The 23,584-nt window shown below is 44.6% G+C and overlaps 1 protein-coding gene across 1 annotated transcript; it reads right to left on the bottom strand.

Annotated features, from left to right (window-relative positions):
* Nucleotides 1-6,228: 6,228 nt before the first annotated feature.
* ATMIN (ATM interactor) lies at nucleotides 6,229-21,272 on the bottom strand. Its single transcript, XM_059381573.1, has 4 exons — nucleotides 20,903-21,272; nucleotides 11,580-11,705; nucleotides 10,604-10,803; nucleotides 6,229-9,936 (listed from the first exon to the last, which is right to left on the bottom strand). Exons 1-4 carry the CDS (start codon nucleotides 21,230-21,232, stop codon nucleotides 8,124-8,126), a joined length of 2,469 nt encoding a protein of 822 aa, XP_059237556.1. The 5' UTR covers nucleotides 21,233-21,272; the 3' UTR covers nucleotides 6,229-8,123.
* Nucleotides 21,273-23,584: the final 2,312 nt, after the last annotated feature.

The following is a 23,584-nucleotide window of genomic DNA, read 5'->3' as shown; positions in this document are numbered from 1 at the left end:
GGGTCCTGGGATCGAGTCCCACATTGGACTCTCTGCTCAGCAGGGAGCCTGCTTCCCTCTCTCTCTCTCTGCCTGCCTCTCTGCCTACTTGTGACCTCTGTCTGTCAAATAAATAAAATCTTAAAAAAAAAAAAAAAAAGAAGCTCTGATTTCCCACTGTATCTGGACCATGAGGTGTTGGATCCCATGCTGTGTGAGGACCCTCCAGCTCTGGCAGCCTGCCCACCTAAGTCAGTGGTTCTTCACGCCCCCTCTTATGAATAGCAAGATCAAGACTAAGCTCAACATGTAAAACAAGCTAGAGTGTCAACCAGCATGAGCGAGGGACAGAGCCCATGAACTCACCCCAGAGGTGCTTACATTTTGAGATCTTGAGGCAGTCTGAAAACACTAAGTTAAAACAAAATATTTTTGTCTTTTTTAAAAGATTTATTTATTTTACAGAGAACGAGAGAGAGAGAGAGAGCACAAGTAAGGAGAGGGAGCCAGAGGGAGAGGGAAGGGGTGAAGCAGACCCTCCACTAAGCAAGGACCCCTATAAGGGACTCAATCCCAGGACCCTGGGATCATGACTTGAGCCAAAGGTAGATATTTAACCGACTGAACCACCCAGACACCCCCAAAATCTTTCTTTCTTTCTTTCTTTCTTTACTTTTTTTTTTTAAGATTTTATTTATTTATTTGACAGACAGATCACAAGTAGGCAGAGAGGCAGGCAGAAAGAGAGGGGGAAGCAGGCTCCCCGCCGAGCAGAGAGGCTGATGCGGGGCTTCATCCCAGGACCCTGGGACCATGACCTGAGCCGAAGGCAGAGGTTTTAACCCACTGAGCCACCCAGGTGCCCCCCAAAATATTTCTTTCTTAAGAAAAACCTTTTTGTTGAGATAAGGGTTATAAATTCTATAGATTTTAGTGTAAACATAATGATTTTGAATTAAGAGGAAGGCTGGTCTGAACAAAGGAACTGCCCAAATTTCAAGATGTGTAGTATCCTTTTTTTTGAGCAAATAATTAGTTTGGCTAGCAAAATATTGACTAAGAGTCCTCTATGAATAGATAGATATGAGGGTTTTGCCTTGGGCATCTCTTTTGTTAGTTTTTCAGTTAACCTGATTAAGCCCCGCTGGGATCTTATTTCCATCAGCCTGGGTTTAGCTTCTTTTCTGTTGATAAAATCACTCTAGGTTTTGCCCATTTCCATTCAGATTAAATCAGGATGTCCTTTCAGGCGAAATTCTGCCACTGAAGGGCAGTAAGCATGTTATAACGATGGCAACAGCCCTCTTCCTACCTCAGGGTGATGGTCTTAGTTAGGTTTTGGATCCTTTAGTCCTCTCTAAACCAAGCATGGAGAGCTATCTCTCATCTCTCATTCTATTAGTTTTGGATGTCTCATTAATCAAATTTTCCAAACCCCTATTTTTCTCAAAACTTTAAAAAATCATCAAGTGGAACTGTGGCAGCACCTGACACAGGGCTTCTGCAGGGCCTGAGGTCACCTTCTGGGTGAGGTTGGGTTGAGGCCTGGGGGTGCTGCTGGGGGTTTGGGTGATGGCGGGAGGACCTGAGGGGCAGGAAACCTGGATAGACAGAATGTTTCCTGACAGAGATGCGGGGGTTGCACTTCTGAAGGGCAAGAGGAAGACTAAATCGGAAATAAGGTCGGGCTATGTTTGGACAAGTATGTAAGACTCTGGCTACTCAGGGAGACATTCCCTAATTTTTAGCTGTACTCTCTTTATTCTGGACATGGCCCCCTTTCATAAAATTTACCTGTACTTGAAGGACCGTGCTATAAAATGATTGGAACCCAGAATCAAATGGGCTTTCTCTTCCTGCCTCCAAGTTGAAGAGCTTTAGGACCTGGAGAGATCACAGAAGCCCAGCCCATCTCTCTGGGAATCCCCAACTGGCCAAGGCCAAATGCACAACTGGAGAAGGTCTCACATCTAGGGATTTTTGGGGTGTCTGGGTTTGGGTCAGGTTCAACCTTGGTGCTGCAGTTTAGGGGCTACTGAGAAGCAAGGTGGGGAATAAACAGAGGGGCTCCTGTGGCTATGACCGAGGGTGTATCAGGGCAGTCGCTGGTACCCCAGGGAATACTCTACCAGTCGGCCAAACTTACTGGGACGCTGGTGCCAGGAGACTCAGTGCTGGGCTCCTGATGTCCAGACTCAGCTCTGCCCCAAACTCTACTACCAGCCACACAATACAACAATGCCTTTAAAGTTACAAGACACTAAGAGTGCTAGGCCCCTTCTGGGAATTAATTATTCTCTTTATCCTGGGCAAATGCACGAGTGTCAAAGAAAGATCTTTTTCTCCTTCCTTTGTAACAGGACTGAATAATTCTTTGTAGGGACTGTTTTGTACAGGGTAGGATACTTAGCAGCATCTCTGGCCTCTATCTGATAGCTGCCAATAGTATCCCTTAGTGGTGACAATCAAGAATGCTTCCATACATTACCAAGTGCCACAAGGGCAAAATCAGCCTAGTAGAGAACCAATGTTCTAGGGAATTCAATCTCTGTGTTTGCAGCTTCTCTGACAGTTTTACTTACCGAACACAAGCCTTGGCACAGGGACAAAGGAAAAGTGGGCGATGCCTGGATTGCGGCCTCCTGGAAAGCACAGGTGCTCTGAATTTAAAGCCCTCTGGTGCTCTCCGTGTTGTCTTGGTTCTTCAAGGTCTTCTGGTGGTGCCTGCCTAGGTTCCCCATAAAAGGAAGCAACCACAAGCTTTTTCTCCGAGATGATCTCATAATGACAGCGGGCCCACTTAGCCAGTGTCCAGAAAAGTCGTCAATATTCCCATATTCTGTCTTTTGAGAACATGCATTATTGCTTTGGCAAGGTTTTCAAGGGAATTCTATGATGATAAGCTGATGTATTTACACATGCTATTATTCAGAATTCCCTACTATTTAAGCAATACTCTCAACATTCACTGTTTATGCTAAACCAGCATGAGTATTATATATGTATATGCTAATAGCGCATATACCACTCTTTTGCCACTGGCAAACTGATACATCACACATATATATGAATATAGTTCTTGTTCTCGGTTTAGCTCAAACTAGAGAGGTTTCTTCCCTGTGTATTTTTAAAAATGAAACAATCTCTGCTTATGAAAACTTTGTTAACTTAAAAACATACCATGAACTAGTCATATTTTTAATACCATAGGACTGTTTACCAATTTTATTTTAGGCTGCATGTATTCTAAAGAAAGCCAGAAATCAAACATTTATTCAAGATAAATACCACCAGTTCTGATACTGTTCCTGACTCTATGAAGGCTTAGTTTCACTCCTCATGACTGATTTCTCTCATGTAATTCCAAGAAAATGGAAAGTCAGATCCTTATTGTGATAGCTAGATAACATTAAATCTGAAGACTTACAATTTAGGCACCTATCTCGTTAGAGAACAGTGATTTAAATGGTTTTAAAATAGAACATGTCTTACCAAAAAGGTAAAAAGAAAAAACAGCAGCTTACAATTAATAGCACTACACTTTCAAATTTAGCAAAACAAATATTGTTCCCATGAACTGAATGAAGTAAGGCAATATAAATAATCCCATATTAATCCCAAAGCATGGCTGGCTTAAGTTTGGATGGTTTCTAAAAAGTGTACTTTAAGGGGTGCCTGGGTGACTCAGTCAGTTGTGTCTCACTCTTAATTTTGGCTGGAGATCAAGCCCTGTAGGGCCCAGCAGAGTCATCTTCTCGCCCTCTCCCTCTGTGTCCTCCCCCTCCTCACGCTAGTGCGCTAAGTATTTTTTTTTTTAAGTGTACCATAAAATCTTAATTTCTGAAGGCTCACTTTTTTTTATTTTTTTAAAGATTTTATTTATTTATTTAACAGGGAGAGATCACAAGTGGACAGAGAAAGAAGGGGAAGCAGGCTCCCCGCTGAGCAGAGAGCCCGATGCCTTGATCCCAGGACCCTGAGATCATAAAGCGAGCCGAAGGCAGAGGCTCAACCCCCTGGGCCGCCCAGGTGCTCCTCCTGAAGGCTCACTTTCAATAGGGAGAGGTTACTGCAGGGCACTGGAAGGTTAAATACCCTTTGTGATTACTTAAGATATTTTGACTTCTGCCACGTTTTTATTACAGTACAAGCTCTACATTTTCTGAAGTCACTAAATTTCTCGTTACAGCACAGGATAAAGAAGATAAAGAGGGGGATGACTTTCAAATTCAATCCTAAACACAAACATGTTTGAGAGGCAATCATAAAACCAAACAAGGGATGGAAAAAGCAATGGAGCACCAGAAAGCAGAGAGTAAAAAGCTTCCAGCAAAAGCAGTAAAAGATGCCACGCTTGGAATAACGTCTGACACATGCCATGCGAAGAAGGTCATGCCTTTATGACAAAAACACAAAAACAAAAACAAAAAACCCAAAACAGCAAAACAACTTTGTTCACATTGAAATGGCATATATACTTTTGAGAATAACAAAGTCACCATGGAGATATATTTTTTCAAAAAATATTTCTCAAATATTTGACCACTTCACTGATAAACTAAAAATGAGTATCACTTTTTACGATTGTTTTCTTGTTTCGTTTTTGTAGCCTTCTGTCCCTTAATAGTAACTTTCTTTTTTTTTTTTAAAGATTTTATTTATTTATTTGACAGAGAGAGATCACAAGTAGGCAGAGAGATAGAGAGAGGAGGAAGCAGGCTCCCCGCTGAGCAGAGAGCCCGATACGGGACTCGATCCCAGGACCCTGAGATCATGACCTGAGCCGAAGGCAGCGGCTTAACCCACTGAGCCACCCAGGCGCCCCAATAGTAACTTTCTTGATAGTCACCATCCAAGTCAGTGGCAGGGCCTAGGCAATGTTTCTGTTATGCCAGCCCTCACTATTTTGACTTTGTGGACTTAGCACAGAGTTACAAATGTGTGTATTTTGTTATTAGTAAGGCGATACAAAATTTAGAGTTTTTTCCCCTGCAGTTTGTTGAAAGGAATGAATATTGGTACTCTTCCAGTTCAAGGGTTACAGACAATGCTTGAATTTATTCACATAGTTTGGATATTTGCTCCTTTCACACACACAGGTTATCAAATGTAGGGCCACAGACGTTAGTCTGGGAACACTGACAACCTAGGAATCCCCTTCATCTTTAGCCTGCCTCTCCCGCTATGTAAGCTAAAACATCAGCGTGTCCGCTCATCAACACTGTTGATACAACTGAGAGAACCCTTCGGTTTGAAACACTGCAAAGCAAGCACATTTACTGGACTACTACTTGGCCGTAACTACATTATACTAGCCAACATCTTGATGAAACTCCATGTCTTTTGACAAGTCTGTTAGATGTTGGGAGTATGAAGCCAGAAGATCGACATGCTCTTTCCCAGAACCAAATCTTACCAAGCGACACTTGAAAGCACTTCCAATGGGAATGAATACTTGAGACTACAAAGCCTTTGTCCCTAAATCCCCAAAGGTATACGTTTCCTCTCCTCTTTAAGAGGCTTCTGAGGACCAGAGTGAGAAGCATTGCTTGAAATAAAGCAGAGTAAATGCTTAGAGTCAATATTAGATGGCAAGTTTTGGTGAGGTTTGGACTGGAATTAAGGTAAACCTTCTAAAACTGAGGCCATAAAATATTACTTGAAAGCATCACCCTGTCAATTTGCCACTACTAAGACTACAGCTTCACAACTGGACTGACATGGATATATTTTCTTCTGATAAAAAGAAGCTTCAAACCTTACTCAGCCTCTTTCAGGTAAGTCTACAAAAAATTTGTTTTTATTTCCCCTTTATACCAAGGAATCAGAAATACATTGACTAAGGAACTACTCATATTCTAACCCTCTTATTTTTGCTCTTAAGCTAGAATTATATTATTTACAAAGATAAACGGCATCGTGTTATAAAATGGTCGCCTTCGGCAAATGCATGAAGTGGAGTCATCTCCTTTGAAATCCTTCCAAAACTTTAAAACCGTAAGGTGTGTTACTTTTATCAGATAAAAACTTCACATCAAAATAGAAAGTTTAGTAACGGCATGTCTTTTCATTTTCTTCTACTAGGAAAATTATTCGTATATTTTCATGAACACAGGTAAAACAGTTATGAAAATAACTAGGCACAACCATTGCATCCTGTGACTATCAGCAGATGATGGGTTTGTGAAAGTCAAGGCAACAAAACAGGTCACATTATGAGTATGTCGAAGAATTCACACACAAAAAAGGTAGAATTCTCACTTCTCTTTAATCACTGAATTTCAGTTATTACGAATAATCTTAGGACAATTCAGGTAACTAAGGTTTTTGGGAGGGAAAACAATTCTTGTACATAAAGAACTATGACATGCGCAATTTTTCTGTAAATAACTCTACTGGCTGGATTAATTAACAAACATTTTTACAGGAACGAATTTTTTAAAGCCAAAGATCACTGCATTTATATTTACAAAAAAGCCATAAACAAACATGCACTTCTCCTTTGCTTGGAGAATTTAAATCAATGTTCAAACATTAAGGCAGTGACAATTCTAAAACAATGAAATTCTAGTTAAGGCTTTATGTTTGTTTTGAAACCCATAGTCATAGGCCACTGTGACCAAAGCAAACTCTTATCTACCAGGTTGGGTTAATCTCTCCAGGATATGTTTATTCACTACCAACTATTCTTCTATGGGACAGGAATTAGTAGTAATATCATCTATTTACTTGGGGTTATTAGTCCACTCCTTAAGTTTTATTTTGAGGATTTAGCCTTCAGCAGCATAAGTGTGCCACAGAAGGAACTTTCTTAACAAACTTTGAAAATGTACAGGCTGCACTGATTTTTTCCTTGGCTGAAAGTTGGACAACAATCCTAAATACAGTTAACCTCCAAAGCAGGTATGACCATGCTCCTATCTAAAAACATGGATGTCCTCGATCACTGACATAACTGGTCTTCACCTCCTTTTCTTTGAAGACTGGTCTTGCCGTCTAAACAAAGCAACAAAATGCAGAATACCATCTCTTAGGTGGATCTCTTCTGTACTTGCTCTCCTCAAGGCACAGGTAACATCCTTGCTAGCTCAATGCCTTTCCTTATTCAAGGAAAAGATGAGAAGTGGAAGGGAAGATTCACTTTAGAGTAACTGTTGATTGCACTCTTGCCCTATCACCTTACACTGAAATTTAGCTGGGGGGGGGGGATGTCCTTTTTCTCTTTCCCTTAATTTTTTTAAACATTTAGAGAGACAAAACTCAGATCCAGCCTATGGGTACATTTTGAGAAGCAGCTGTGGAGTACCACCCTTGCCTACCGGGGAGAGCAGGAGGGATGTTCCCAGGGCACACTCCAGAATGAGTTTCCACGGCTGGAATGACGTACAGTTACTTGGACTAGGAGGATCGCTATTTACACTAAGTGCTTGCCGCTACTTCTTGAAGCAGTAATTGTACAGCAGCAAGTCTTGTGAGGAAGTACTGTACATGTGGGTTGGTCTCAGTTCATGTAAAGGAAGAATGGCACTGACTACATGGAGATGGTCTCAGAAGCTAAAGACGGCTGTAGTTCTCCTTTGTCTTCAAGTCAGAAAAAAGCGAGATGTCAAAGCAGATGAAGCCGTAGGCAGCATGAGTCCCACACCATCTGAGCGCCGGCTTTTACATCTGATGTGTGGTATCTGATTTCTTTAGATTCACTATCAGGAAACAGGAATTTCTAACAAGCACTGTCAAATATTTTAGGAGCAATTTAAGTTAAGCAAGACACATTTCCACTGAAGTGTTTTGAAGGTCTGAAAAGTCTGTACCCTAGTACCTGGTAAGCTTGGCTTCAGCTAATGCTAGATGGGTTTGAAAGGCATGAAATACACTTGTGTTTTGAAGATGGGAAGACTAACCATGACAGGGCAAATGTAGGCAACACAGAAACAGTATTATTTAGACCAACATCTTACACTTTATCATACACTCACATTTATACACAAATTTCATGTTTACAAGTACAAAAGGCAAAGACCCTCCAAGAACTGAAGTAAATGCATCAGTAACTACATTCAATAGCGTTAACACTGTTGTCCCGCTCTCCATTTTCCAAACGCAGAAGAAAATCGTCAATGCCGTTGCACGCTCGGACTTCACTTTTAGAAGTCAGAGACCCTGTGTAGTTCTGCACATGTCTGGGTTTCTACAGAGCTGAACTGAGACTCCATTGTGTTCCAGGCCAAATCGGCCAGAAGAAAGTCATCCATTGCTGTTTGAGTTTCGTTGCTGGTGAAGAACAAGCTCCCCAGGGTTTCGAAGCCAGAATTCATGGTCTGTGTCTCTGTACTGTTCAACTGAACTTTGCTCTCTACAGCAGGTATGTTTTTAGCAGCGGAGATTCCTTCAGTCTGGGTCTCTGTGTCAGATGAATCAGTACTCATGGAAAAGCTGGAGTGTTTCAGAATACTTCCCAGAGGCAGGTGGGGGCTACTGTCTAAAAAGAAGTTGAAGTCTGTCTGTGTCTGCGTGTCAAACATTTCAAGGCCCAAGAAGTTAGAATTTCCCCTACAACTATAGGACTGGGCAGATGTGTCTGCAAGGAAGAAGTCCGTCTGGGTCTCTATGTCCAGCGATTCCAAGACAGGCTCGGTGGTCATGGTGTTAAGCTCACTCTCTTCAGTTTGAGTCTGGATATTTGAGGCAGACAAGAACTCTTCAATATCAAAATCAATTGCGGGATTCTGGGTCGGGCCAGATGGGAGCTGGGGGTCAGGTCCGGTACTTGTGTCAGACAAAAGACCACGATTGTCCAGTGTCTGACTGGGGAGATTACTTGACAAGATGTTTTCTAAATCGCTTAATAAATCTATAGTTTGGGTCTGATTATCTGTCATGTTCTGTGAAGGAAGCATGCTGTGCTGTGCACTGAAGGTTATAATTGGTGCTGATTTCTCAAGATCTTGATTTAAAGTCTTAGGGTGGGCCTGAGGTAACAAATCATGAGCGACGGTCTCTGCTACTAAGCTGCTGCTTATAATACTATCTGTAGAAACACCGAAGGATGAATGGACGCTCTCAAAAATGTCCCCACCCATAACAGCTTGGTCCATTGGTACTCCGTCATCTGTCAGACTTTGCATCCCACTCGTCTGGGTTTCTCTGGAGATCCCACCTGACTGGTAACAGGCATCCATAAACGCATCAGTCTGAGCAGCAATGGACGAGGTCACCTTGGAACTGGGCAAAAACGTTTGCGTATGAACACTAATGGGAAGGGAGACTTGAGAACCAAACGTCAAATCTGTTTGAGAACAAGAGGATACAGAGGAATCAGGCCCAGCCCACGGCGTGGAAGGTATGAAGTGCTGCGTGGCGTAAGACAAGTCTGTCTGTACGTTGATTGAAGAAATACTGTTCTTCTGACATGTGTTCCCTAGTTCTTGTAAAGGATTAGACAGACTCTTACCCAAGTTCACTTGAACGCCTGTACTAATTGGCTCCATGGCAACAGGACTTACAATTTTTGGAAGAGGGAGACTTTCCTTCAGACAGCCAGCCTCCGAATCGAGGCCGAGGATCAGGGTTCCAATTGACAAGGGCAGTATGTGCACAGCGCCAGGGGCAGAACCCTGGTGGTCGACACCCAACACCACAGGCTGGGCCAAGGAGTCAGCTGTAGGCACGAAGATAGGCATGGGAGAAAACTGCATAACAGGAAGTTTCACCACAGCCACTTTGGGCTTGGGTAAAAGCAACTTCTGAGGGTATCTTGGAGGTGTTGTAAGCGTCTGCTTTCCGGCATTAGAGCTGCAAGAGTCTTCAAAAGAAGTGACCAGCTTTATATCTGAAGTTTCCAGTTCTTGAGTGTCTGGTCTTGCAGCTGGTTGGGTGCTCAAGGCCTCAGTGGTCTTACTGGACAACTTTTGGCTGTGCAAGCAGCTCTCCATTTTCCTTTTCTTACTAGGTGGATCCCTGAAACCAAGGACAGAGTTAACAGGAGAAAAACAAGAGTTTAGGCTGCAGCTTTCTTCAACCGTGGTGCAGTCTCTTCAAGTATTTACAAATGCTGTTCCCCACATCTAGAGCAGAGATCAGAATCCACCAGGGGAGGGGAGATCCATCCTTCTGTGCCTCTATGACAACTGGGACTACTATATGGTGGGCAGAAGTGGAGGAGCATGCAGGCAGGGAAGGAGGAAGCCCATCTTTTTCGGGGCATACCTCTAAGTACTCTAGTACTCAGCTTAGCTCTATAAGCACGAGGGAGCTAACAGATTATATAATGCAACTTTTACTGTTCCTAAAGTAGGAAGCTATTACTCCAAATATAAATTTGACCTTTAAGATGAAGTACAGTTTCATGATAAAACTTAACTCTTTAGCAATTTAATAACATCCCTCTGATGGAAAATGCTTCAAGCTGGGCTTTTCAATTGGGAAGAAATAAGGAAGAACCGCCGGGTTAGACAGATGTGGACCCTTTGCTAGTACCGTTCGCCTTTCCGAAAGCTCCCCCCTTTCACGTCCTGTTTTCCGCTGTGAGTCCTCCTTTCTCCCTGCACTAATGGCTTTCCAGGAGTTTCGTCTGAAATTCTTCCCATAGCGACTGACTCCTGGGCCACCGTTTCTTCCCCTTTACCTGTGCTCTGCCGGGATCTCATGGCCAGTGCGGTAGACGTGAGACTGTAACGCAGTTCTGCTGGCGTAGGGACAGCCGCACGTGCACTGGAAGGTCTTGCCGCAGTCCTCGGCGTGCCTTTTCAAGTCCCACTCCGTGCCATAGGAATTGCTGCACTTACTGCACTTGTGCTTCTTTTCGGCGTGCATCTTCATGAAGTGCTAGGAAGAACACAGAAGACCAAAGTGGAAAACCACATTGCTCAGAACATTTGAAAAAACCATCCCTGTACGTGCATTAAAAATGAGTCTACAGGACAAGCGAGAGCGGTCTACACATCAAAAGAATGGAAAAGCAGGCAAACTGCAGTTTACCACACGCCCCTTCTCCCTGTCACTGCCGCTTTGTGAAAAGTGAGAACCCTGTTTTGGTGGCAATTCATGGCACCCACTTGGGTTTACAAACTAGTGCTGCAGACAGGAGAAAGTCCGCCAGGCTTTTCTCAGGACCCCTTGAGCCAGCCCTCGGGAGAGTAGTTCAGCTGCCAGTCCCTGCCAGTCCCACGTGACCGTGACCGCCTTCCCCACTCACTGGGCCCCTCCCTCCTCCGAAGGCAGCTGCTTCCGGAACTCTTCCTGACTTCTGCGGCTTCGTCCTTCCTTAAGAGAATTCCTCCTCTGTGCCTTTGCTCCTCGGGCCTTGGAGGCACACAGTCACACAAGAGACGTGGAGCACACATTTCTCATTTGCTGTGGAACCGGTCTTCTCGCCCTTCTCTCCAAACCCACTTCTGGACATCTTCTCCAGAACAAGCCACTTCTCCTTCACTCTTGTTAAACCCCACTCCCGTCTTCCCCAACACGGAGACGCCCGGGTAGGGTTATCCTCACAGGCAGAATTTGAAAATTCTCCAGTTATGGTTTCGTAAGTGATTAGAATGCACATTAGGTTTGTATCACCTGCATTTCACCTTCAGAGAAATACTTAAATAAAATACCTGTTTTACGAGAGAAAATTGAGAAAATGGTCTGTCAGGGCCTCTAGGACATCCTTCAATGGGACAACAGTAGAATTTCGGTACAGTTTTCAAATCCTTTCTTATTGTTGGATTTACTATGCCATCCTGCAAAAGAAAAAATTATTTTACATAATTATTAAAAAACAAAACAAAACAAAACAAACCAGTGGAACTGGCTGGGACCAGAAACAAGGAATGACTAAAGATGGGCATAAGAGATCTTTTAGGGTAGATAAAAATGTTCTAAAATGATTGTCGTGCTGCTGGCACAACTATGTGGATCTATTGAATAATTAAATTTTTCACTTAAAATGGGTAGATGTTACGGTGAATCAAACTGTAGCTCAATACATCTATAAAAATTTTTCAAAAGAGGGGCACCTGGGTGGCTCGGTGGGTTAATCGACTGCCTTCGGCTCAGGTCATGATCCTGGAGTCCAGGGATAGAATCCCACATCAGGCTCCCTGCTGACCAACCCCCTTCTCATGCTCGCTCGCTCTCTTTCTCTCTCTCATTCTCGCTCTCCCTCAAATAAATAAAATCTTAAAAAATTTTTTTTTTTCCAAAACCAAAAACCCCTCCATGTTGTTTAAAAGTTTCTATCCATTCCTTTAAAACTCCTCCTTCTAAACTTAAAATTTCTGTCCTTAAAGCCAGCTTTCTTTGTTTGTAAGTGGTATATTCCATTTCTCAGGCTCAACATTTTGGTACCACCCTAATTCTTCCCTTCCCTTCTACCCCACCCTCAATTATTGGGAGCCCCTAAAAAACCCCTCCTTTGACTCTGTTCTTCAGGCCTTCCTCCTGGCACCCTGACTTCCTCTGATCCTTAAACCCCTGAAGTAGGTGAAGGCAGTCGACACAACTTATATATATATATATATATATATATACACACATATATAATATTAACTCATATAATCCTAATCATCCTTTGTTATTAAGTATGTGATTGTCTTTTTGGCTGGGAGTTTAAAATACCTCGTGACTTCATTTAGCTTGGAGTGCTCTGTCCTGGTGCCCCTGATAAGCTCACATACTGCAGGTGTGACACACCTATGACCTCCAGCGTAATTCCTGTCTGGCCCTAAAGGGGGGTGGGGTGGGCTGGGGAAGAACCTCTTGACAGGTCACTGGAAACAACTAGAGATGTATTCATGTAACCAGGGCTCAAGGGTAGAAGAGCGCCTGGTTCCGGGGATCCCAAAAGAGACCAACTTTGGCCACTCACCACAAAGGTAGTGAGACAAGTGGTGGTGACACAAGAAAAGGGATTTATTTCAGTGAATCCAGTACCAGGAAGATAGTGGACTAACTTCTCTACGACTGTCTCCAAAGTGCTGAAAATACTTTCAGGTTTATGTAAGGAAAATGTAGGACAAAGGTCAGTGGATACGGGCAGGCAGGCAGAAAAGGTCAGGTCAGTCGCTCTCTTGGGGTCAACCATGCGGGGTTCTTGCTGGTGTAAAGGGAATCCCTGTTGCTGGAGGGAATAGTTTTGGGTCCCTATCATGGGATGCCCCTCCCCTGGATCTTTTGCCTGAGTTAAGAGATGAGCTGGAAAGAAGAACATAATCAGAAAATACAGACTGAGGTCTAAGTGGAAGGGGTAGAACTTCCCTTTGACTCAGGCCTCAGCTGTTGCTGCAGCGCTTAGGCAGGTATCCTGGTCATCTAGTGTTCTGATTAGCGAGGATTCAATACTGTTGGAACATGTCCACTTCCCTCTCTACCAGTAGTGCTTCTGGAGAAGTGAGAAATGAATAATCACGTGGCTAAGACTCCTTCCCTTTGCCTTCCCAGTGGATCTCAAGAGGAACATGTTGACCTTGTTGAGTTTGTGTCCACTCATTTAGAGGGAAAAGAAGCTGTTCTTGTTTTATTTTTAAACAACATAATTTATCTTTCCATATCAAATTCAATTAGTCCTCCATGTCTTCCACACTGGTCCATTCTTTTACAATCCTACTGCGCCATACTGCCCAGATATTCATATTCATTTGGGCTATTTACATGGTCTCTTACATAATTTTCCTTCCTCTTCTAATGTTATAACAAATGTGACATTCTGAAAACTTATTTGTATGTATCACCTAACTGTGTTATGCCTCAAATCTCCCATTATAGCCGTATCTTTTTCTGTTCCCTTTTCATACACCACCCTACTCAGCCTCACATTCTTCCCACTTCCAATTGCACAGTCTATGAAGGCCCAATTTGCCCTACATTCTCCTGGCTCTCTTCAGGCAGACTGTGATGGTGGAAAAAGCACCTGGCATTGAAAAACCTACAAACCACTTCTACCAGTTAGGGTTGTTGCCTTAACCTCTCTGAGTCAGTTTACTCATTTCTGAGATAGATACAGTAGTTAACTCTCAAGATGATCTTGTATTGGATTAGCATAAAGCCAAGCCCAGATCATAGCCTCAATAAACAACACTCCCTTGTTCTGCTCACCACCACCCAGATATAGAGATCTGTTTCCTGTTTGAATTCTGAGATAATGAAACTTAAGCTATTTTAAATATTACCATTTTTTCCCCAGAATTCTTTCTCTCCAACTAACTTTCTTAAAGGGCAGAGACTATTCTGTACACCTCTTGGTATTGTCTTAATGCTTAAAGAAGAGAGCATTTGCCTGCTAACTGGCATTTTTTGAAAGGCAGTCCAGCGTAGGGTGGTGGTTTTCAACCCTAGAGTCTGAAAAATCACAGGAGACACTTTAGTTTGGAGTGGGGGGGATTAGGGATCCATACTTGGTTTTTAAGTCTCCCCACATAATCCGAAAATACAGTCTAGCTTTGGAACCCCTTGCATAGAGGTTAAACCCCTGGGTTCTGGAATGTGGACTGCCGTAGTTTGAATTCTCTACTTTGCCACTTTCTTGTGACCTTGAGAAAATGAATTGCCTTGGTTTCCTTACCTGTGAAGAAGGTAAAACAGGATCTACTTCATGGTTGTTGTGGGGATTTAGTCATTAACACAGTGCTTATCATGTGATCACTCAATTAGTTATTATTGCTATTTGTTATAGAGAGTTTTGTTTCTTCTTTTGCTTTCTGCCAACCAACTTAATGCCAAACCAGAACTTTACATTAAATTACTGTCCTTGTGAAAGTCAGACTGAAAGGCTCTCTGTTAAAATACTGGTAGCTACTAGCTTTAATGACAACTGACATGGTCTCTTATCACCAAACTCATTCCTACTCACCAGTTCACCTAGTGTTTTGTTTCTTTTTAATGAAATACTTTGTTAACTTGATATTTTTCCATCTAGTGTTATTAGCAAGAAAAAACGACATGTGGGGAGAATATTAAGACTGAGAAATTCTTCATTCACCTGACAATCATCAAATTCCTCTTAGTGATACGCCAGGGACATGGCTCCTGTGTATGTTCCAGGCTGTTCAGATGCTCCACAAAATTGCCTACAAGGTCATTACAAAATTCATGCTCACTTCTAATATACTCTCAACTCTGCTTTGCATGCCTTTTTAAAAACTTAATTTTTATTTTTAAGTGTTTTATTTATTTATTCATGAGAGACACAGAGAGAGAGAGACAGAGGGAAAAGCAGGTTCCCCGCAGAGCAGGGAGCCAGATGCGGGACTCAATCCTAGGACCCTGGAATCATGACCTGAGCCAAAGCAGACACTTAGACTGAGCCAACCAGGTGCCCTAACATGCCCCCCCCCCATTTTTAAAATTTTATTTATTTATTTGACAGATCACAAGTAGGCAGAGAAGCAGGCAGAGAGAGAGGAGGAAGCAGGGTCCTTGCTGAGCAGAGAGCCTTATGCGGGGCTTGATCCCAGGACCCTGGGATCATGACCTGAGCTGAAGGCAGAGGCCTTAACCCACTGAGTCACCCGGGCACCCCTACCATGCCCTTTTATTATCCCCTTTTAAACTCCCAATCATGTTCTCAAAGACATGTTCACTTCACTTTTTAAAAAAAGTTAACGTTTTAGAGATGTTTTAGGTTCACAGCAAAATTGAGCAGAAAGCACAGAGATTTCCCATATATCCCTCCCTCGCCAAATGTGAATAGCCTGTTCCGCTATTAACATTATCCCCTACCAGAGTGGTACATTTGTTCCAATCAATGAACCTACATTGGCACATCAGTATCACCAAAAATCCACAGTTTATATTAGAGTTCATTGTTGCTGTTGTATATTCTGTGGCTTTTGACAAGTGTGTAATGATAAACATCCACTGTTACACAATCACACAGTATTTTCACTGCCCTAAAAATCCTCTGTGCTTACACCTATTCCTAATATTCCCTTAAACCCACATGACAAGGACTAATCTTTTTTGCCTTCTCCAGAAAGTTATACAGTTGGAATGATGCAGTAGGTACCCTCTTCATATTAGCTGCTTTCATCGAGTATACTCCTGACCTGAATTTCTGCCACGTCGTTTCATGGCTTGATAGCTCATTTCTTTTTAGTGCTGAGTAATATGCCATTCTCTGGAGGTACCACAGTTCATCTATCCATTCACCTACTGGTGAACATCCTGCTAGATTCCGAATTTTGGCAATTAGTCCCTTCTCTTTACGGGTCTTCCACCACCTCCCTCAACTTTCCGTTTTCACTGTTACATCATTAGTTCAAGTCATGATGACTCTGTTTGGACTTTAATCATTAGCCTCTTGACTCATTTCTAGAACTTCAATCTTTTTTTCATTCACTTTGCCAGATTCATTTTTCTAAAGTATAGCTCTGATCATGCCATTACCTCACTTGAACATTTTTAGTGGCACCTCATATCTTGCTGGGTCCAAATTGCTCTAGCTTGAGACATTCAAGTCCCTTACTATAAATACTTCGAATTGCCTTTCTCTTCTGTTACTTACCTGTTTTGTCTAATGGAACTACTTGAAATCCCCCAAACCTTTTCAAGGGGAAGAAAGTATTTGTATCATCTGTTGCATTTGGCAATGTCTGGACAGAGTAAATGTTCAATAAAAACTGGGAGCATTATACTGAACATGTTCACGTGGCCATCAAAGCCAAAACTGTATCATGCACTAGGATGAAACACTAAAGACAGCTGTAATGGACACCAACCATCCCCTGGTGGCCTTTATTACAGGAATGGCAACAATCTGAGAGCGTTCACTTTCCTGCTTTCTGAGGGCCAACTCCTCACCCTCCTTATCACCATCTCCCCATCCCAATTCCAGGGCCTTCCTGTCCTGAGACAATAAACTCAAAAGACAGGATGGCTGGAGGGGGCGCCTGGGTGGCTCAGTGGGAAGCCTCTGCCTTCAGCTCAGGTTTGTGATTCAGGGGTCCTGGGATGAAGCCCCGCATTGGACTCTCTGCTTGGCGGGGAGCCTGCTTCCTCCTCTCTCTCTGCCTGCTGCTCTGCCTACTTGTGATCTCTGTCAAATAAATAAGTAAAATCTTAAAAAAAAAAAAAAAAAAGACAGGATGGCTGAGATGAGGATGGGGGAGATAAGAAATGGGGGTGGCACAACACCACATGAACCGCAGTGAGAGTCATGTTTTGTTCTGGCATCCTCTATCTATGTTCAAAAACAAAATTCACCAGACTTCTTGTACTTCATCTTTTGTATGCATGACTAAAAGGAGAACACAAAAAATACTTCATGTTTTGCATTCCTTTTTTGGGTACCTGTTACACAAAACATTTTAAAGTAAAAAAAAAAAAAAAAAAGCATTTCAAAAATGTTTATGAAACATTTTAACTAAAAGAATTTGGGGGGAAAAATCTGTGAGAGGGAATAATAAAAAACAAGATGGAAAAAAATAAACACATGGAAGAAGAGAAAACCAGGAGTAAGGACGCACTTTAAGGAGAAAGGGTAAAAGGAAAAGATTTTAAGAACAGTGGCAAAAACTGGTGGGGAAAAAAAAGGCACTTTAACTACACCAGCACCTGACTGCCTTCACAGAAAGCATCCAAGAAGAAAATCAGTTCGCTCTGTTGTCTTCTTACTGTAAATTTAAAAATTGCAGGTCTTTGTATAATATGGCCTGCAGAATGACCTGGAAACTTTCTTTTCCTTTGTTTTTTCCTTAAAACAATTTCCTTGCAAATCATTAAAAGCAAACCCTGGACCGAACATATCCTTAAGCCAGGTTTCAAAAATAAAAATGCTGCTGGGTTAGAGGTTCTTTAAGGGCCCACCTGTCCCCTTCACTGCTTTCAAACAAGAAATAAAAGAATCTCTGAGAAATGTCCATTTACTCCTACTCTTCCTTTTCCTTAATCCCCAGCTTTCATTTCCTCAGGAATCCCCCTGTAGGCAACGGAGATTTCCTAGGAGGAGATTTCCTACTAGGAGATGAAATAGAGACACGTATCTTAAGAACCCGCATAACACCAAAACACAGCTGTCCCTACACCTTACAATCCAATCCCTATTCTTAACCACTATCCTTCAGAAGGGTTGGTTAATTATTTACATTAAGAAGGGAATATTTGGGGGCGTCTGGGTGGCTCAGTGGGTTAAAGCCTCTGCCTTTGGCTCGGGTCGTGGTCCCAGGGTCCTGGGATCGAGCCCCACATAGGACTCTCTGCTCAGCAGGGAGCCTGCTTCCCTTCCTCTCTGTCTGCCTGCCTCTCTGCCTACTTGTGATCTTTGTCAAAAAAAAAAAAAAAAAAATAATCTTAAAAAAAAAAAAAAAAAAAAAAGAAGGGAATATTTGTTTGGGGACAGGGTACCCTGTGAAGAAAGTCTAGAATAAAATAAGGACCATACAGCAACTAATGGGGAAGAGGATAAAAGAGTATCATATCCCCCCCCCCCCAAAAAAACTAGAAAAGGAACTAGAATTTTACAAGTGCCGGTAACCAAGAGAACGAGCAGGAAAAATTCCCACTGAATCTTAAGCAAACCTGCCAAGCAGCTAAACTCAGACTACCTTCAGAGCAGTAAGTAGGCAGGCACTTGATTGGTACCCGAGTAGCTCCAAAAAGCTTTCAAAACCACAGGGAGCTCCCAGGCAGCTCTTCTCCCCAGGCCGCCTCCTCCTCCCTCCCTCCTCCCAATACTTTGAAAACAACAAGTGTCAAGAGTAATGTTTGAACTCAAGAGCCTTCTCCTCAGGATGCTGACGGTGAGTAAGAGATTCACCCCATTGGGGCACCTCTGTAAAGGTACACAAAGGCTGCTGTGTCACATAGGTCACGCTCGTCAAAGAAAATGAACCCCTTTCCTCCCATATAGCAGATGCTCATGGTTGGCTGAGTGCTGTGGTTAGAAAGGCAGAACAAGGCAGCAAAGTGAGCCTCTCCGACAAGAAAAAGATAAAAAACAAAAATAATGATGGTTCTGGGTGAGATTCCTTTAATTCCTCCTGAAACAGGTCTCCTTAATGATCTATGAAGGAAAATCAGGAGAGTCCACTTTTCCCTTCAACATTTTTAGTTCAGAAAGGGATCTGGAGGGCACTGTCCTGGGTTTAGACAAGAGACATCTGAAAACCCGCTTAGAATTGGGAGAATGACTTCACATAGGTTCTAAGCAAGGGAGGATACTGCCGCTCTGAAAAGTTCGGGTAAAAATTTGACTATCAAAATTTTTATCTGCCTCAAACATACGCCTCCTTCTTAATCTCATTATACTTTGTATGTGCACTGTATATTGTACGTTTGTGCATTTTGTAAATGTACGGGTATCTCTAGATATTCCTAAACTTAACGTCTTTTAAAAACATAATTAGAAATAGACCTCCTATGCTATCACGCTCGTCCTGAAGAGTAAATGGTATCTTTGTGCTCAACAGATGCTTCGCAAAGTCTTGAGAGTGAAAGAGCTCCAGACAGGAACTCCAGACAAAAGGACAATAAAACTGTGAGAGTCAATCTCTGGAGCAATCCAGTCCTGGCCAGACGGGCAGCTTCTCTTGGGCTCAGAGATGTGAAGTGTCCTGGCTGGTTCTCAGTGAGGACACGGTAGGAGAGGTGGGCGACGGCCGCTGTCTGTGAGCCGAGAGAATCAAGGCATGTAGAATTTCTGCAAACATGTGGTTCACCCACTCAAAATAAAAAGGAAGGATTTCGTTGAAATTTAGTATGATAGAGAAAGCACAAGGTCGAAGACCATTCCCAAAGACCACGGAAGAGGTACTGCACTCGAGGCCTGGAAGAAACGGCCTCGGTTCTGAGGAAAACCGCAGCCCCACCTGCAGGGTCCCCCCCAGCACACCTCCTGGCCCCGCTCCCTCATCTTCACGGGGGACCCGTGCTGCATCTGTCCAGCTGGTGCCCGACGGGGTCGGCCTCTCATAGGCACCAATGTCTGGGCCACTAGAAACTACAACCTCTGATAAATTCTCCCCGGAAGCCCGATTCTAAGGAGGTCTCCAAGGAGGATCTCCGGGAAGGGCAGACAGAACCTGCAACACGTACTCCCGGGGGCGTTCAGACCATCCACAGCTACATTCACAAAACTGCTGTGAGTGTCACGCTTCGGAATTCCGTCACTGTCGACACGGAGCGAAGCGAGTAAGGAGCGGGGGGAGGAGACTGCCCCTTGTAACGACGGGGAAATTGGGACTTCACAGGTGTCGGGTGGGGCCGGACCTCTGGATTTTCGGGGAGCCGGGCTCTCCACAGACGCGCACTGAGGGGTATAAGTCACGGCCCCACTTCACAGACCGAGGAAGGGACGGTCCCACGACTGTCATGTTAACGTACGGGCTCCCTTTTTAAGAGAAGTCCTGCGGGCAATGCCCCTTACGTCTCCCTCCTGGGCACACCCGATTCTACCGCACTGGGAAAGCGAGGCAGAGCTGCAGCGCCCTTTTAGAAGCCGGGCAGAAGCCGAAGGCCTCACGCAGGTACGGTGGGTGTGGTGGAAAGCGCTCGGGCTGGACAGGCGGACACCGGGTTTCAACTGCTGCTCCGGTCCGGCTGCGCAATCCGCTCCCCAGCAGCAGGATGAGGACGCGACCGGCCTCCGCAAGTTACTGGAACTACCGAGGTCCCTGCGTCGAATGCCCGGGCCGCGAAGCCAGAGGCCGGCAGTCCCGGCTCGTCCGAGCCCCACCGCGGAGGGGCATGACACAGTGTTTTCTACTGGGTGTCCCTGCGTGCTGGCGCCCACTCTGCCCCGCCGGGACTCCCTGGCCGGTGTGGCCCGTTTTGTGGGTGGACGCCAGCCGGCGAGGCTCCACGCGCGCGCGCGCGCGCGCACACACACACACACACGGCGCAATCCCGGGCGCGGGCCGGGATCCCGCACGCCCCGCACGCCCGAGCCCGCGCCCAAGCCCCGGAGCGCCAGGCCCGGGGAGGCGCCGTTCCGCGGCGGGCTCACCTGCAGGCGGTGGCTCTTGACCAGGTGCATGTTGAGCGCCGGGCTGTTGGGCAGGATCTTGCCGCAGCCGCGCACGGTGCACAGGATGTTGGTCCGCACGGCCCGGGACAGCTCGCTCACCGACGGCTGGATCAGCTCCCGGGCCGGAGGCGCGGGACCCGCCGGCTGCTGTCTCGCCGCCGCGGGCCGCGGCCGGCTGCCCCTCAGCCGTCCGGGGGGCCCCCACGGGCCCGAGGCGGCGGCGGCGGCTCCCCTCGCGGCCGTCGGGGCGGTCGGGACACCCGAGGCCAGAGCCGCGGACCCCGCCGCCGCCGCCTCAGACGCCGCCATGGCTCCCGCACGGCAGAAGAACCGAACGAACAGGCCCCGCCTCCCGCCGCAGCCACTTCCGGCAGGGGGCGGGGCCGCCGGCCTCATTAGCATCCGGCGGGACCGGGACGGCCGCGGCGCCCCCTGCCGGCGATGGAAGGCGTGTCTGCGGCAAGCCACCGCCTTCTGCGCCTTCTGCGCCTTGTCTGCGGTGAGGCAAGAGGGTTATAAAACTTCACAGGGGTTCTTGGGAACAGGTGGAAGGTATTGGTCCCACTGATTCATTTTCATCTTCCCAGAAAACTTAACATTGGGCATTAATTGTATAGAAGAAAAAGCAATACGCTCAGGAACTTTATTTCCCCCAATATTAGAAACAACCCAAATATTCAATGGCAGGAGAGGCAATAGTATGTTAATTACATCTATTGTTCATTGAGGGTTTACCATGTGCTAGACTTCGGGGAAGGCACTTTTCACTTTGTATCTCATTTTGTCCTCAAAACAGGTGTCACGGGTATGTACTGTAAGTTTTACCCCATTTTGCAGAGAAGAAACTAGCCCCAGGTCGCATTGTAAAAATAAGTAAGTTGCTATGGTTGAGTTAATCATTTTAAGGGAGACTGGATTTACTTGCCTGTTATCTTTTTTGTTTTTGCCTCTTCACTGCTGAAGACATACTACTACTTAGGAGACAGTATGACTCAGGGCAGGGTTCCAAAACCTAAATACTTGGACGGACTAGCTAGACCAAGGAGATGAGCACAGGAGGCCATGTGTAGACAAAGGAGAAAGTGAGGACTGGTGAAATGAAAAATCCATCCTTTGTTTAAAGGATGCTACTCATCTTTGGTGTTGCTAGATTTATTTTTCAAGGTGAAAACTTGAAAACTGCTAACTTACATGTATCAGAAGCCGTACTAGTTTTCTATTGCTGTTGTTACAAGTTTCCACCACCTTAGTGCTTAAGTCAACACAGATTGTGGCAGAGTTCTGACACAAGTACTACCCTAAGATCAAAGTGTGGGCAGGGCGGCATTTCTCCTGGAGGCTCTACAGAAGAATCTGCTTACTTGCCTTTTCCAGCTTCTCAGAGTCAGTAATGGTGAGTTGAGTATTCATCGTATCACGGACGTGTTCTCCCTCAGATCTCTCCTATTTCTCTTCCACATTTCCCCTGCTGTTCCACTTTTGAAGATCCTTCTGATTATAGTGACTTCATTCAGGAAGTCCAGAATAATCTCCCCTTTGCAAGTCCCTTCGCCTTCTAATGTATTTACAGATTTCAGGGATTAGGAATATGGACAGCTTTGAGTAGGGGGCATTATTCTGCCTATCACAGAAATTACTTTTGCTTTTAAAAGTATTGGGGGACAGGGACGCCTGGGTGGCTCAGTTGGTTAAGCAGCTGCCTTCGGCTCAGGTCATGATCCCAGGGTCGTGGGATCGAGTCCCACATCGGGCTCCTTGCTCCGCAGGGAGCCTGCTTCTCCCTCTGACTCTGCCTTCCACTCTGTCTGCCTGTGCTTGCTCTCACTCTCTCTCTCTCTTACAAATAAATAAATAAAATCTTTAAAAAAAAAAATAAAAAAAAATAAAAGTATTGGGGGACAAAAAAACAAACTCTACAGCTATGTGTGTGGGGGATAGCACCTACAGGCTCTTGTTTCTTTTGGCATGTCTCAGAGTGCAGGCTCTCAAATTGGAATGCCCGGGGTTAATGTGAGCTCAGCCACTTACTAGCATCGGCTTTGGCATTCACTAGAGTGGAATAAGACAAGTAATGCTGCCTGACTTACAGGATTGTGGTGAAAATAAGATAATGCACATAAAATACTTAGGACCGACATAGCAAGTACTCCAAAAAGGTTAGCTATTCATTTTTGGAGACCCTACCTAATGTGCCATAAAGTCCTTTGGCAGTAGAGGTCTTTGAGTCTACACTTACTGATCCATCTGTCCCCAAGGCTGCATCTGAATGCAGTATGTGTCCCTGGATTATCAAGTACATAACAGAAGTTCCTGTGCAAGACTGTGGCCTAAGAAGAAACTGAACTCACCTCCTCCATGGAATACACCAAATTGTATTTAAAGAATCATTCCTCCTAAAGAAGAACTGAGGGCCGACTGAACATCAAGTACATAACAGATAAAGAGTTCCATGTATTCTCATTTCCTTAAGTAGGTACCTCTGTCTGAGAGGGCCGTAGGGTACAGCCTCAAATGATTCTACTATGGCTGGATATTACGATTAGTGTCTTCCTTTTCAGGCTCTAACTGCATATCACTGCCAAGCATCAAGGAGGGCTATGAGCCTGTGAGAATCCATCTAGGAACCTGCAGAGCCTCTGTGCAGACCTAATAGAGGGCTTC

The sequence above is a fragment of the Mustela nigripes genome, chromosome 17, assembly GCF_022355385.1.
Source record: "Mustela nigripes isolate SB6536 chromosome 17, MUSNIG.SB6536, whole genome shotgun sequence".
Classification (NCBI taxonomy): domain Eukaryota; kingdom Metazoa; phylum Chordata; class Mammalia; order Carnivora; family Mustelidae; genus Mustela; species Mustela nigripes.
The sequence above is the reverse complement of the archived record's forward strand: the minus strand, read 5'-3'. Positions and strand labels throughout refer to the sequence as shown.

Coding starts and splice junctions, on each gene's coding strand:
- ATMIN (XM_059381573.1), bottom strand. CDS start 21,232: ATGGCGGCGTCTGAGGCGGCGGCGGCGGGGTCCGCGGCTCTGGCCTCG. Junction 11,706..20,902: donor TCAAGAGCCACCGCCTGCAG/GTGAGCCCGCCG, acceptor TTTCTTTTGCAG/GATGGCATAGTAAATCCAAC. Junction 9,937..10,603: donor GAGATCCCGGCAGAGCACAG/GTAAAGGGGAAG, acceptor CCTTGGTTTCAG/GGATCCACCTAGTAAGAAAA.